The sequence below is a fragment of the Quercus robur genome, chromosome 5 (genome assembly GCF_932294415.1).
Source record: "Quercus robur chromosome 5, dhQueRobu3.1, whole genome shotgun sequence".
Lineage (NCBI taxonomy): Eukaryota > Viridiplantae > Streptophyta > Magnoliopsida > Fagales > Fagaceae > Quercus > Quercus robur.
Window position 1 is genome coordinate 25,256,056 of NC_065538.1, and position 16,325 is coordinate 25,272,380.

At 41.3% G+C, this 16,325-nt stretch overlaps 1 protein-coding gene and 1 long non-coding RNA gene across 2 annotated transcripts; both read left to right on the forward strand.

Moving 5' to 3' along the window:
• The first annotated feature begins 1,369 nt into the window (after positions 1-1,369).
• LOC126728012 (uncharacterized) lies at positions 1,370-3,543 on the forward strand. The gene is made up of 4 exons (XM_050433897.1): positions 1,370-2,162; positions 2,247-2,417; positions 2,492-2,949; positions 3,028-3,543. The coding sequence occupies exons 1-4, from the start codon at positions 1,370-1,372 to the stop codon at positions 3,541-3,543; spliced, it is 1,938 nt and encodes a 645-aa protein (XP_050289854.1).
• An 8,469-nt stretch (positions 3,544-12,012) lies between these two features.
• LOC126729046 (uncharacterized) lies at positions 12,013-13,160 on the forward strand. Its single transcript, XR_007656472.1, has 3 exons — positions 12,013-12,379; positions 12,712-12,916; positions 13,098-13,160. It is a non-coding gene; the product is annotated as an uncharacterized LOC126729046 (long non-coding RNA).
• Positions 13,161-16,325: the final 3,165 nt, after the last annotated feature.

The window sequence follows — 16,325 nt, forward strand, 5'->3', positions numbered from 1 at the left end:
GTTGAATAAGAACCAATGGACAGATTAGAACCAAAGTGGACATATGGACCAAGTAGGAACAAATTGGACTAAATGGGATCATAGCGGACCAAATAGGACCAATGTCGACTGAAGTGGACATAATGGACTGAATAAGACCATTGTGGATCGAATAGAACCAAAATGGACTGAATATGACCAGTGTAAACCGAATAGGACTGAAGAGGATAGAATTGGACCAATTTGGACTGATTGGACCCAATAGGACCAATGTAGACCAAATAGGAAAAGAAGTGGACTAAAGAAGACAAAATGGACCTAATAGGATTGAATGTGACTGAAGTAGACTTTGATGATTCCTTGGTTATCAGTGGGTTGATAAGACTTGAACGTTGATCTTCGGGCTATCTCCTGTAATACCAAAGACACAGAATCAGAGGGGACCGGTGTCGACCGGCCAAAAATCCTCCGATGATCAAGTTAGTTATTTGGAACTCTCTGTAACGAAGAAGTGTTCTCTTAAAAGTAAGAAAGTGTCTGAATACCTTTTTCCTTCATCGAAGAAGCCTTATATAATGTGTGGAACGGTTATCTATTTGGTAACCGTTCCCAGTGTCGAGGAGTCCGGAGAATTGGGAGTAACCGCTGTGGAAGTTACTTAGGTTGGACGGCCGATGAACTCGTCCATCCATAATGAAGATGGACGAGACCTTCATGAGTAGCTCGTCCACGTTTAGTCCATCCATAATGAGGATGGACGAGACCTCCAGGATGATCTCGTCCACTTTTAGTCCATCCATAATGAGGATGGACGAGACCTCCAGGATGATCTCGTCCACTTTTAGTGAAAGACGGACGAGATCATCTTGGAAGGCTTGTCGTCCATAAATGACGAGTAGATCTTGAGGTATTAAGCCCGTCCATATACGGACGAGGGTCGCTGGTACGGTTGCAATTCTCTCCGCCTATTGTTGCTTCTTTCGTTGGACGAGACATATGGACGAGTTATGGGTTTGGGGATTCTGTGACACCATCAGTTGCCCCCTCGTCCATGTGAGTCGTCCAAAAGGTTGAACGTTCTTGGGCACAATTGGTTAACAATTATTGTACCACGTGTCCTTTTCTTATTAGAGACTGATTCTGTCGATTTATTTTTCCAAGATTGATGCCACGTGTTGCTTCTGTATTGGTTGGGTCGTTTCGATTACCCAGGTCAGCATCCTATAAATAGTGGAATGCCTCCCTTGACCCTCCTCATTCCAGAAATTTTCTTCCTTGACATCCATCGTCTAGAGCCTCGTCTAAGAGTTCTCTGCGTCTAGAGTCTTCTTCCGTCTAGAGCCAGGTACTCTTCTTTTTCTCGTCTTTAGGTTTAAGTTTCTTCTTAGGGATGTCTGTTGCTTCCTCGTCCACAGATAGCCTTGATAAGGTTATAGACGAGTATTGTGATGATACTAGTGATAGGTCTAGCTCTAGCAGTGCTAGTGATGAGAGTGGAGGAAGCACGGACGAGAACTACTCTTCTGGGGCCCCTGGGCTCCCTATTGAAGTCGTCCAAGAACAGCTTAGGAGAGCTTCTGGCTCTCAAGCTGGTTCTCCGTCCAATCCTACGGACGAGGTAGAAACCGTCTTCAGTTGCGCTGTAGGCGTCCATTCTAAGACGGACGAACAGAGGTTAGGTAACCTTAGGTCCTGGTATCAAATCCCGGACGAGTTTAACCCTAGGCTACCCGTCCGTGGAGAATGGTGTTGTGAGCCCCGTTTTGGAATAGGCGTCTATGAATCTTACTTCCTAGGTGGCCTTAGGTTTCCTTTAAATGCCTTTGCTAGGGAGTTACTAATCAAATTAGGTCTAGGTGTTTGTCAATTCAATCCCAACGCATGGAGATTAATTATCTCCATGCAAATTTTGTGGAGGGAAGTTTTTGGTAGGGACCGTCCTCTTACAGTGGACGAGTTCCTTTATTGTTATAAACCTTCTGCCATAAGCCAGTCTGAAGGTTTTTACCAATTTACTGCTAGAGGGAATGATTGTAGGTTGATCAAGTCCCTAGCTTCGTCTGATAGGAAGTGGAAGACGGAGTTTATTTTTATTTCAGGCTTCTGGGCTGGGAACCCTGTGGACGTTGGCAGGGATCCCTTTCCTCCTTACACTGGGGACCTGGGGAACCTTCGTCCAGAAGGTACGTCCCTTCCCCTCGTCTACTTTTATTCTTCTATTTAGTACATTTACAATTTCTAACCTTTGTTTGTTCATTGTTTTGTAGCTGCCAAACGTCCGTCCTTGAGCAAATTTCACCGTGACCGCGTCCACAGGGCCCGTCTACACGCAGACAGGAGCTTCCATTCCCTTGTCACGCTTAGGCGTCTGGCCAAGTGGGGTTTAGGTCCCGAGCCTTCAGACGAAGCTATAGCCCACGAAGTCACTGTGCGAAAAAGTAAGTTTTTAACTTAACCTTCCTTTCTTTTTCTTTTTTATGTATACATTCCTGATTTGTTCATCTCGTCCTAGGAATGTCAACAATGAAAGAGAACCGAGGAAAAGAGATCGCAGGAGAGGGGAAACGTCCTGAGGGTCAAGCCCAGGATCGTCCAACGGCTGGGGACAAAAGAAAGTTCTTGCCTAAGAACATTGACCTGGAAGGGCTCCCCAGCCGAAGAGATAAAAGGGTTAAACAAGGCTCGTCCAAGGTTGTCAAGTCCAAACCACCCTCGTCTCAGCCTGCCGTCCAAATAGTTGACGTGGACTCGTCCACTCCAGTTGAGTCCACCCCGTCCAAGACTCCTCCCAGAACTCCTGTGGCCAGACCTACCACGCCTGGCTCGTCCCAGCCTTCTATGAATATTATTGCAAATGAAGACCTGGCTTGGGAACGGTTCCAGATGGCCGTCAAGGACGAGGATATAAACATGTGCTATAACATGGGCTTGAAGGAATTTGAGCATTCAGGCGTCCATGACCTTTTCAAGGTATGCCAGTATCCCTCGTCCTTGTTTAGTTATTAAATTTTCCTCATTTAATCATTCTATGTTGTTCTCTGTTCACAGGCCATGTCGAAGTTTATAGCAGCGTCTAGACAGGCGACGGAGCTGGACAAGACGAGAGTCTTGTTGGAGACGAGGATTCTGGAGGTGAACGCTGACTATAAGAAATGGGCTGGGTTTGCTGAAAAAGCTAAGGACGAGGTCACAGAGCGTAACAAATTGATTGAGGAGCTAAGGACGGATGCATTGGAGAAAGAGACGCGCATTGATCACTTACAACAGATGAACAATGAGTTGAATGCTCGTCTTTCCAAGGCAAGAGAGGACGCTGTGGCTGAGTTCAAGTCGTCCAAAGAGTATACAGACACTTTGGATCGCAATTATGCAGCTGGTTTTGAAGATTTCAGAATGGACGCTGTAGAAAACTTTCCTGAAGTTGACTTCAGCACAATCAAGCTTAACCTTGCTGCTGCCACAAGCTCTCTCCTCCAGACTGGCTCTGATGACGTCAACGTGGAAGACGACGCCAGTACTCAGCCTCCTCAGGACGAGCCTGCTGTGAATGCTCCCCCTTCTTAGGACGAGACTTTAACCTTTATAACTTTTCTTTTTTTTGTTTTGTAACTTTTGTGTTTGGTCCTTTGTTTTTGGACTTTTATTTATGTAACAAGAATACATTATACTCGTCCATGGTTTTAGGACGAGTTTGTTAAGTATACTATTTCTGCTTTTCGAACTAATCAAGGGTTTTTGGACGTAGGATGTCCACCCTTTGAATGAAGTTTTATTTTCTTTGCATGGACGAGTGATTTCATCTTCTTTGCATGGACGAGTGATTTCATTTTCTTTGCATGGACGGGTGCTGCTAAGCTATTTTACTCCTAGCTTGTCCATGTGGTGAATACATATTTTTCATGTAGTCTGACTCGTCTTAGCAGGTAGTATTTTTAATTAGCTTGATTCGTCTTACGACTTGCAAACTAATTTTTACATACCATCTACCTATTTTGCCAACTTTTTGTCTCGTCCAGAATTTGGATTGTTTTAGTTGGCTTTACCTCGTCCATGAGTTGGACGAGTATGGATGTGGTTTCTTTTATTCAAGAAAATTTAGACGTTACATCTCTGCGTCCAGAGATTTTGTTCGTCTTGGATCTTTCAACCCTTTTGAGGATTGAATTGGACGACAATATCATGGAGAATTCACACAACATTTTGTGCATAACATAAATATTGTTTACACACAAGGCACATACACACTGATGCCTTTTTATTTAATAAATACATACTTCATGACTTCGTCCATAACCACAACACAACTATAAAAACTAAATCATAGTTTCAAACTTCACACACAAACAATACCAAACATAGTAGTATCAAACAGCATCACTTATAGTAGTACGCTAGTAGACAGACAAGACCCAATCTCGTCCATAGGTTCATTCTTACTGGTAGTACCTCCTCAGGTGCTCCACATTCCAAGGATGTTCCAACTTTCTCCCGTCCAGGGCCTCCAGGTAGTAGGATCCTTGCCTTTTACAGTTAATTACTCTATAGGGTCCTTCCCAGTTTGGGCCCAACTTCCCATGTGCTGGGTTCTTGGTTGACAAAGAGACCTTTCTCAGGACGAGATCTCCTATATTGAAACGCCTAGGCTTCACCATCGCATCATACTGCTTAGCCATGAGGTTCTTATACTTTGCTGCCCTGTATTCTGCGTTTGCCCTTACCTCGTCAATTAGATCGAGGTTCAGACGAAGCTGGTCCTCATTATCCTTGTCTTGATACGTCATCACCCTGTGATTAGCCATATGCACTTCTGCAGGTATGACTGCATCGCTTCCATAGGCCAACTTGAAAGGGGTCTCCCCTGTAGGGGTCCTCACAGTGGTCCTGTATGCCCATAAAACTCCTGGTAATTCATCTGGCCATATTCCCTTTGCCCCCTCAAGCCGAGTCTTGATGATTTTCAACAAGGATCGGTTTGCTACTTCAGCTTGGCCGTTGGCTTGGGGGTGTGCAGGCGAGGAGTAATGGTTCTGAATTCCAAAGTGTAAGCAAAAGTCCTTGAAGAGTGCATTGTCAAACTGCCGTCCGTTGTCAGACACCAATACCTTCGGCACTCCAAATCTGCAAACAATGTTTTTCCACACGAAGTTCTTAACGTTCTGTTGTGTGATATGTGCCAACGGTTCTGCCTCCACCCATTTGGTGAAGTAATCGATGCCCACCACTAAAAACTTCATCTGTCTTACTCCCAAAGGGAAGGGACCCAAAATGTCCAATCCCCACTGTGCAAAGGGCCACGGTGCTACCATTGGGGTGAGGTATTCCGACGGTTGCCTGGGGACATTGCTAAATCGCTGGCACTGGTCGCAGACTTTAACGTATGCTTTTGCATCAGCTTGCATGTTCGGCCAGTAATATCCTGCACGGACGACCTTGTGGACAAGTGATCTGGCTCCCGAGTGATTGCCACATGCCCCTTCGTGAACTTCTCTCAGCACGTAGTTTGCTTCGTCCGGAGCAAGGCACCTAAGGTAAGGTTGAGAGAAGCCTCTCTTGTATAGCACTTCATTCATAAGGACGTATCTTGCTGATCTCACCCTCACCTTTCTGGCCTCGTCCTTTTCTTCTGGTAGTCGTCCGTCTTTCAAATATGATATAATGGGAGTCATCCAACTTTCTCTGTCATCCACCTGCTGTACTTCCTGGGCATCTATACTCGGCATATACTGAACTTCATCTGACTTCTCTAATGATTCATCTGCTGAGGCCTCTTTTGCTATAGTATCAGCTTCCACGTTCTCCTCCCTGGGGATTTGAACGAAGTCAGCTTTTTCGAACTTTTTCACAAGGCGCATCACCCTACTAAGGTATTTCTTCATTCGTCCTTCCTTCGCCTCATACATCCCATTCACTTGCCCCATGATCAGTTGGGAATCTCCCATAACACGTATGGACTTGGCTTCCACGGACTTCGCCAATTCTAGCCCTTTGAGGAGGGCTTCATATTCAACTTCATTGTTTGTCGCTTGATACTGTAGACGGACTTTATGTTTCAGTTTGTCTCCCTCTGGGGACTGCAGGACCACACCAATTCCTCCTGCATGCCGTGTAGACGAACCATCCACATGGACGATCCATCTCTCGCTCTCCTCTGACTCATTATGACTCGGGGTAAACTCTGCGATAAAATCTGCTAAGGCTTGAGCTTTTATGGCATGCCTTGGTTGATATCTGATATCGAACTCACTTAGCTCCACAGCCCACTGGATTAATCGTCCTGCAGCTTCCAGTCTATTCATTGCTTTTTTGAGAGGATGATCTGTCATAACATTAATGACATGTGCTTGGAAATAATGCCTCAGCTTCCTTGAAGCTGTGATCAGTGCGAAGGCCAACTTCTCCATTTGTGGATATCGTCCTTCCGCTCCTTTCAATGCCTTGCTTGTATAATACACAGGTCTTTGGACTTTATCTTCCTCTCTTATCAATGCTGAGCTCACAGCATACGGGGTTACCGCTAGGTACAAATACAGTTCCTCTCCTTCCACTGATGGACTTAGCAACGGTGCCCTGGTAAGGTATACCTTCAAATCTTCGAAAGCTCTCTGACACTCGTCGGTCCATTCGAATGCTTTTTTGAGAACCTTAAAAAACGGCAAACATTTATCAGTAGCTTTAGAGACAAACCTGTTAAGCGCAGCGACTCGTCCAGTGAGGGATTGGATTTCCTTAGTATTTTGCGGTGGCTTCATGTCCAGTATTGCTTGAATTTTATCTGGATTTGCTTCAATTCCCCTGTGGGATACCATAAAGCCAAGGAATTTCCCTGATGATACTCCAAAAGCACATTTGCTTGGATTCAGCTTCATGTGATACCGCCTTAATGTCTCAAATGTCTCCCGTAGGTCGTCTAGATGTCTTCCTTCGTCTTGACTTTTCACCAGCATGTCATCTACATAGACTTCCACATTCCGCCCAATCTGCGGACGGAACATGTGGTTGACCAACCTCTGATATGTCGCCCCTGCATTCTTTAAACCAAACGGCATCACCTTATAGCAGAATAAACCTTGACTGGTGACAAAAGATGTCTTCTCTTGATCAGCCTCGTCCATTCTTATCTGATTGTATCCTGAAAAGGCATCCATGAAGCTAAGCAATTTGTGGCCTGCAGTTGAGTCTACTAACTGGTCAATGCGCGGTAACGGATAGCTGTCCTTGGGGCAAGCCTTATTCAGATCAGTGAAGTCAACGCACATTCTCCACTTTCCATTTGCTTTTTTGACCATTACTACATTGGCCAACCAATCCGGGTAGTACACTTCCCGAATGAACTTTGCTACCATCAGCTTTTGGACCTCGTCCTTGATTGCACTATCTCTTTCTGGGGCAAACACCCTCTTCTTTTGCCGCACAGGCTTGGAGGAAGGACATACATTCAAACGGTGGGTAATGACACTAGGGTCTATGCCCGGCATATCATCATGACTCCACGCAAACACGTCGATGTTGTTCTTCAAAAATTGGACGAGGTCCGTCTTAATCTTCTCTTCTAAATCTGCTCCAACCCTGGTCCACCTCTCAGGGTTATTTTCATCCAAGGGAATATCCTCCAATGCTTCAGTAGGTTCTGCCACAACCCTCTTTTCTTCAATGTTCATTGCTTGAACTTGTTCATCCATGGCCAGCATGGCCAAGTAACACTCTCTTGCTGCCAATTGGTCACCTTGTACCTGTCCTACCCCGTGTTCTGTTGGAAACTTGACTGATAAGTGGTAAGTAGAGGTAACAGCTTTCCAACTATTCAAAGTGGGCCTCCCAATGATGGCATTGTAAGAGGATGGACAGTCTACCACAAGGAAGTTCACATCCTTGGTAATCTGTCGTGGATATGCCCCCACTATCACGGATAAGGAAATGGTACCCACTGGTTGCACCTTCATCCCACCAAAGCCTACCAGGGGGGAGTTCACTGGACGGAGTTGGTCTCGTCCTAATCTCATCTGCTGAAAAGCTGGATAATACAAAATGTCTGCTGAGCTTCCATTGTCCACAAGTACTCTTCTGGTTGTGTAGTTTGCAATTAGTAAGGAGATGACGAGGGCATCATCATGAGGGTGATGAATTCTGTCAGCGTCCTCGTCCGTGAAAGTAATTGCCCGCTCGTCCGTGGATCTTGGTACTGGTGACCGTCCAGAAAGCTGGACGCTTTGTACTACCTTCAAGTAAGCTTTCTTAGATTTGGACGACTGGCCAGTTGTACTTCCCCCAATGATGACTCTTATCTCCCCGAGTGGTGGTCGCGATGAATCTTCCATCTTTCCCTTCTGTTTCTCGTCCCTCTGGTCTCTTCCAAGGAAACCCCTTAACTTCCCTTGCCTTATGAGATTTTCAATTTGCTGCTTCAAGTCAAAACACTCGTCCGTGTCATGACCATGATCCCTATGGAAGCGACAATACTTGTTCCTGTTGCGCTTGTTGGGATCACCCTTCATCTTCTCTGGCCACTTCAGGGAAGGATCATCCTTGATTTGCATAAGGACTTGCTCAAGTGGGGCGTTTAAAGGGGTATACTGCTGGTTCCGTACTGGAGGGCCTGGCTTCTTACTTTCTCGATCTCTCCTTTCCTCCATCCGTCCCTTCTTTGGACGAGTACCTTGCTCATGCTGACGACTGGGATTTGCGTCCATTCTCTCGGACCTCTTCCTCTTCTTAGCAATGATTGCATCTTCTGCATTCATAAAATTCTGAGCCGAATGGACGAGTTCGGCCATGGACTGGGGTTCTTTTTCATAGAGCTTGTGTATGAATAGATCTGAATTCACCCCATTGTGGAAGGCTGCCAGTAGAAGCTTATCATCTGCTTCGTCCACACTGAGAGCTTCTCTGTTAAAACGGGTGATAAATGACCGAAGGCTCTCGTTCTCTCCCTGCTCTATTGTCAACAAACTGGACGAGGAACGCTTGTGCCTTTGTCCTCCAATGAAATTGTTAACAAATAACTTACTCAACTCTTCAAAAGAACTCACTGAATTCGGAGGTAGTTTGCTAAACCAAACTCGCGCCGAACCCTTAAGGGTGGTTGGGAAGGCCCTACACATTATTTCATCAGGCACTCCTTGAAGATGCATGGTGGTCTTGAAAGTGGCTATGTGATCAAACGGGTCACGTGTTCCATCATATGAATCCAGAGAAGGCAACTTGAACTTTGATGGTAGTGGGTGACCGTTGATGGAAGCCGTAAAGGGAGAATCTGTCCTGTGAACCAAGTCTTCTATCGGATTCGCCTTTTTCATATTCTCCTTCATTTCCTCCATAACTCTCTTCATTTGGTCCATTTCTTCCTTCAAGTATGGTACCGTTCGTGAAGTGGTGCCTCTGAACTGACTTCCAACTTCGGTGTTCTCTCTTCCACCGTGACTATCTGTTTGTCTTCCTTCACGTTCTTCTTGTGTTTGCCTCCTCATATTAATCTCCATTCGCAATTCTTGGTTTTGGCGAGTCAACTCCGCCATAGCGTCTGCCATAGATTGTGCTTGTTGGTGGGCAGATGACTGCATGACCGGCGCAGACTGGCGGTCGCGATGCGGGTTGCTGCTACCCTGACGGCCTGGGCTAGTAGCCCGTGATCTAGTCCGAACCATCAACCCTTTGTCACGAAGAAACAAACTGTGAAACAATCGGTTCCCACAGACGGCGCCAACTGATGATTCCTTGGTTATCAGTGGGTTGATAAGACTTGAACGTTGATCTTCGGGCTATCTCCTGTAATACCAAAGACACAGAATCAGAGGGGACCGGTGTCGACCGGCCAAAAATCCTCCGATGATCAAGTTAGTTATTTGGAACTCTCTGTAACGAAGAAGTGTTCTCTTAAAAGTAAGAAAGTGTCTGAATACCTTTTTCCTTCATCGAAGAAGCCTTATATAATGTGTGGAACGGTTATCTATTTGGTAACCGTTCCCAGTGTCGAGGAGTCCGGAGAATTGGGAGTAACCGCTGTGGAAGTTACTTAGGTTGGACGGCCGATGAACTCGTCCATCCATAATGAAGATGGACGAGACCTTCATGAGTAGCTCGTCCACGTTTAGTCCATCCATAATGAGGATGGACGAGACCTCCAGGATGATCTCGTCCACTTTTAGTCCATCCATAATGAGGATGGACGAGACCTCCAGGATGATCTCGTCCACTTTTAGTGAAAGACGGACGAGATCATCTTGGAAGGCTTGTCGTCCATAAATGACGAGTAGATCTTGAGGTATTAAGCCCGTCCATATACGGACGAGGGTCGCTGGTACGGTTGCAATTCTCTCCGCCTATTGTTGCTTCTTTCGTTGGACGAGACATATGGACGAGTTATGGGTTTGGGGATTCTGTGACACCATCAGACTTAGTTGGACCGAATAACAATTGTTTAATTTTTAGGAAGAACAAATTATGTTCAACAAATTTTAGAGACCAAATTATACATTATATTACAATTACAAAAGGATTAGGTTCAAATTACACCTAATACAACTCTAAGTAATGTTACACCACTCAATATTTTTTTTATTGAATGTGAATTTTGTCAAATCCATCATTAGATTACCTTATTTTCGTACATTCTTTATTTTTACAAAATTTTAAGGTGATCAAAGATTAATAGCCATATAATCAATCAATTTTTTAAATTCAAGTTTTTATAGTTTAAAATAATGCATAAAATATGAGTTTATAAATTGAATGGTAAATAACATCCAGTTGACATGAAAATTGGCAAAAATATCAAGAACATATAGAACATATAAATCAACAGTGGGATTTTCAAAATAGAAATTCCATAACAAGTTATTGGGTGGTGAAACTTGAACTCAACCCATTACAAAATAATTATTTATTCTCACATAAGTAATTGTAAAAGCAACAATCAAAAAAACCTCCTCACAAAATTAGATAGTGTCAAAGAGGTCCTTAGTGCATATATATAAATAAATATATATATATATATATATATATTAATGGTGAACTGAAAATTTAACTCCCATTCGTCCATGAGGGTCGCCGAGCCAAGAAGGCAAGAACGGTTGTACTTAGCAAAACGATCGTCCAAGGGCATATGGGTCATCCATGAGGCAAGCACCTGGCGACTCCCAACACTTGGAAAATTCCATAGAGATTTATCTACAAGAGCCAATAAAATTGAACCACATGTTATTATTTCAAGGTATGAGTAAAATCTTGGTTCATTGCTATAACTTCCTTCATAGTAGTTAACTTCCAACGACAGTTATAGAAAAAATATCATAACTCCTATAGCAGTTGTGGAAGTTAACCTTGAACCCTCTGACCTCCTCAAATATAGGGGAAGTTATAAGACAAGTAACCGCTTCAAGAGCACACTATATAAATATTCATTCACAACAAATGAAGGTAAGTTTGAGACAACTCCCAAAAAGTTGGAACTCCAGAATTTAAGAGAGAGACTAACTTAAACATCAGAGGGTTCTTGGCCGGTCAGCCCCAGTCTCCTTTGATCGTTTGTTTTTCTTTTCAGGCATTTCAAGCAATTACTAGATCATTGAAGCCTGGAGCATTCAACCTACTGATTTTCTGTGCATCATATATATATATATATATATATATATAGAGAGAGAGAGAGAGAGAGAGAGAGAGAGAGAGAGAGAGAGAGAGAGAAATGATATGTTCACAACATTTTCACAATATTTTTACAGCAAATCCTAAGTGGCAGTTTGTTATTAGTTGTTATTGTTGGGGCAAAAAAGTAATCTTAATGTTAAGTTTAAATTTGGACCAACAACAACTAACCACCTATGACTTATTGTAAAAATGTTATGAACGTAGCACCTCATATATATATATATATATATAAATTAAAAAAAGGGAAAAATTTTGTAAAAGAAAAAAAAAGTTTGTAAAACTAAAAAACAATGAAAACAAGCAAATACAATGGCAGTTTTGTAAAACAGCCTAAATTTATGTATTTAAATGCACACACCCCAACGGCTATCTCACCCTCTCTTTCTCCACGTATCAGATTTGTAAAAACCCCAACGGCTCTCTCTCGACATTCTCTTCGCTCTCCCTTCTCTCCGAAACCACCACCACCACCGGCGCTGGTGGTACCGAAACAAACCCACTCTTCTCCACCGTACGACGCATCAACACTCCCAATCTCCACCTCGGCCGTCCGATCATTCTGATCTTCGTCTCTCCGTCTCTTCATCCAACGGCCTCGATCAATCCTCCGCCTCTTACTTCTCTGATCGCGACTTTGTTTACCCTTCCTTTCTCGGTGCCTATCCTAATACTAATAGAACTCGCGTCCACGTCAGGCGAGTCAACTCGGGGCGAGGAGGACTCAGGGACTTAATCACTCTCTCATTCTATATATTACTTGGTTAGTTTCTTCTTATCCTTTGTTCTTTGCTCTTTGTGGATTGTTTGAAAATGGAATTAGAATTAGAGGCTTTATGTTTGTTATTTTATGGAAAACTAGGGTTTTAAATTTATTACCCAAATACTTTATTACAATTTTGACAATTAATTTTTTGTCTTCACTTTTGTGGGTATGCTAAACCCTAACATGTTTCTCTGGGAATTTGCTTAAGATATTGTGAGTGACTATCGAACTTTAAATTGTGTTCAAGTCTATTACTTTTATTACCACTTAATTGTAATTTCAGCATATGATAATGATGCCACTGAGTTACTTTTTTTTTTGGGGTGTAGGAAATTGTGTATTTGCATGCTATAGTATTATTTGCTAACATGGAGAGGAGTATTGTGGTGGAGGAGAATCATTGTAAGAGCAATGTTAGTTAATTCCGTCTCCAAGTCAGATGGGCCGTTTATTCAGATCAACTTTATATCTATAGATCTTGTTAGTGCTGAGGAGAAGAGTGATGCTGGAAAGTTAAGCCTTCTCCCTAATCATGTAATAATCTTTCAGATTTGTGTGGTTGAGTTCCTCTTTTTTTGCAAGAAAACTTTTTACGTATCACAAAATTATAAATCCTATTAATGATCATATATGTCTTCTGTATTGCTCTAATTAATATTGTTATCCTCATACGTAAAACTTAAAACTGACTTATTTTTTTGAGAAAATTTTGCAGTTTGACTGTAGTTGGCAATAAATATGGAGTTGTCTCTTACCAATGTTCAGCTGAATTATACTTATGATGATACACAACCTTTCTCTGGTTTGTTGATAGTATGAAATAAACACAACCTAAAAGATCTAATTGTTGGGAAATCTACTAACATAGCCTGCAAGTTTTTTCTAATTGTTTGTTTGTGCTGCCACTTTAATGTTCATTAAACTTCCATGCACGTAGATGCTGCTTTGGTGCTCCTTGGAAACATAATTTCATATGTGAGTACCAGAACGTGTATCCTCTTAGACTGTGTTCTCACACTTTATTTGCATTATCCTTTTTTCTAAGAAATTAGGTGATGCCTTCTATAATAATCCATTTACAAAAATGTACATGCTTTTATTCTGAAAGTGTTTATATGTCACCTATTCTTTTTCCAAGATTTAATAAACACGTCTTACCTTAGGATTTAATAAAAGAATGCCATCAGTGTAAGTGCATTTTACTTTGATTACATGTCAGTGGAAACAAATTCCTTTTGATTCTCCATGCCTGCTTCTTTATGGTCTTATAAATAGAGGAACTAAGGAGAAAACATTTGTATTACTTAGGATGTTAGTATGTTTTGTCAATTTTAGTTGACTATCTAATTTATGTGATATGTGTAGTAAACACTTTTTTTGTTAGGTACATATGTGCATGTAAGCACTCATAAATTGTTGATTTTCCATTAAAAGACAGCCGCCATTGTATGCTTTATTCTTGTCTAAGATAGAATTTGTTAGCATGATGTGCTCATTTTAAAGGTGGAGGGTTGAAATTTCCACCCAGGATGCATTTACAGCTTATACAATGGCACTGCCATCTTAACAGTTAACTAATCAACCTTTTAATTTTGGTGGTTACATTCTAGAATTATTGTATTAGACCTTTGTTAACATTGTGACATATTTTGTCAGTTATAGCCTTTTGGTCTTTCCAAACACTTATCTATTTGATTGCTTCCATTACCAGCATTGATATTTCTTTGGCCACAGCTCCCGAGAAACCATTACAAGTGTTATGATTAGTATATATGCTAGGCAAAATTAGTTATAATGATTAGAAACATCATATAAACGAAATGTCTTGTGTTAGGGCAATTTAATTTTTACCCTATTCACTTCTTGAGAATAACAAAACACAAGGTACTTGTCAACTTAATGAAGCTGGGGTAGAGTTGTAGAACATTTAAATTTCATTTGAGTTTGGGTTTTATTGACTTTTGTATGAGTCAGAATGTATTCTTGCATTGGCCACACATCAGATCTTTCTTCAAGAAATCGAGAATGCAATTTACTTAATGCTTACATGGTGTGTTTTTCTATGTAATGAGTTTCAGTTGTGGGATGTGTACCAACATGTGTACTTGTACATATTCACTTTCTTCATTTTTGGGCACAGTGACATTCGTGACATTTTAAATCTCAGGAAAGAGTCTCCTGAGAGTAGTTTTGGGTCGTGCTAACTGGAAGGTTTGTTTGCTTATAGTTTTATGAATATGACATACTCTTTAGTTTTCTAGTTCTCATTTGGTTTACATTATTTCTAATTTATTGAAGCATAGATGTCAATGTTGATGCTAAAATCTGTTGTGGCACTCGTGAATGTGATCTTAAAGACTGGAGCTTCAAATATTTTAGTTTACAGCGCAGAAATAATCCTTATGGGTTAGAATTCTGAAGTTCAATGTTCTAAAAGATCTTGTGTCTAAGAAATATGCATTATTTTTGGTAAACATGACTCTTAGGTGATAAGATTACTTTCATCCATTGTGCTTTGTAGTCTCCCTGTATTGGATATCTGTGACTAAAAATATCTCAGTCAGCTCATATTTCCTTGGTCTGGTTTTGGCTGATGAAGGAATGCATCATTTAGTTGATTGTTTTTTCTCATCCTTGAAACTTAAAAGGGCTTGAACTCTTACTTGTGTTTGAGAAGTTGACTAGTAGATGTTCTTGCATAGCTGGCCTATGCTCACCTTGACCACCACAGCACCACAGCTACTGTCTTAATGTGACCATGATAAAAGTATTTTTTTCAATTATAACTCCTAGAAAACAAAAGAGGCAGGAATTTTAGTTTACTAGGGTAAAAAATATGTATAGACCCCTAGGAAAATTGTATGGTTATGCCAAAATTATTTTAACCGAATCCTTAGCTTTATGAAACCTTAAATATTATCCATACTTCAAAAAGCCAGAGATTGACATGTTCTTCTTTTGAAACTATTGTGATAGACTTACATTTTGAAGTCGCATATGGACCTTTGGTGTTTTATTTTGCTATTAGTTGAAGATGTTTAATAAGATGCTTTATATTTCCTTTCTTCTATTTGATGTATATTTTTCACTTTTAAAGCCTGCACGCTTGAATTATTGATAAATTATGTTAGTTCTTGGACTTCAATTTCCTGAAAGTTGAAGTACTTCTCTGATATTCTTGAATTTCCTGGGTTCTTTGGCAGTATTTGGAGGAACTAATGGGATGCTTGTGGTATAAACTTAGTTGCACCTGCAGAGTTAATGTGCTCATTTTGTTCACTAAGAATTTGTCTTAGTGTGTGTGAACAACCCTCTTTGTTAATATAGTTTTCTCCAACATAGGTAGGGAAACTGCTATCATATATGTCATAGGTTGCACCTCAGTTTATTTGAGGACACTTTGTAGAGATAGGGACATGAAATTTTAAGTATTGAAATACAGCACAAAAATGAAATTATAAGTTTGTACTTAGCTTTGTGATTATTTTTTGGGACTTTCCCCCTTTATCTTGTTAAACCTGACAAAGGAAAGAACATCTGGGATTGACACTTTCTTACATACATCCTAACATGTTGGAAAAGGAGCTGACATAAACACTATGCTCACAAAATTACTAGGGGCCAATATTTGTCTACGGTTTAATGTATCAATTGAGGAATCAGAAAAGGATGGTGTCTGCTCCCTTAGAAGGAAAAAATAAATTGTTTCTCACTTCATATGCTGTAAATAAAGTTGTGATATTCCTCACATTGTTTTTACATGACATTCTCCAATACAAAGTAGGGTGACATCAGTTTCAAGTGTTTCAAAAAGCTGTCCTTCCGTTGAGCTGGAAATGATTTAGGGTCACATAATTCAACCCTGTAATCAGATTGTATTCGTTCCATAAGGCATGGATACTTTGATAATTCTTTCGTTCCCTGTAAGTTTCTTGTACAGGAT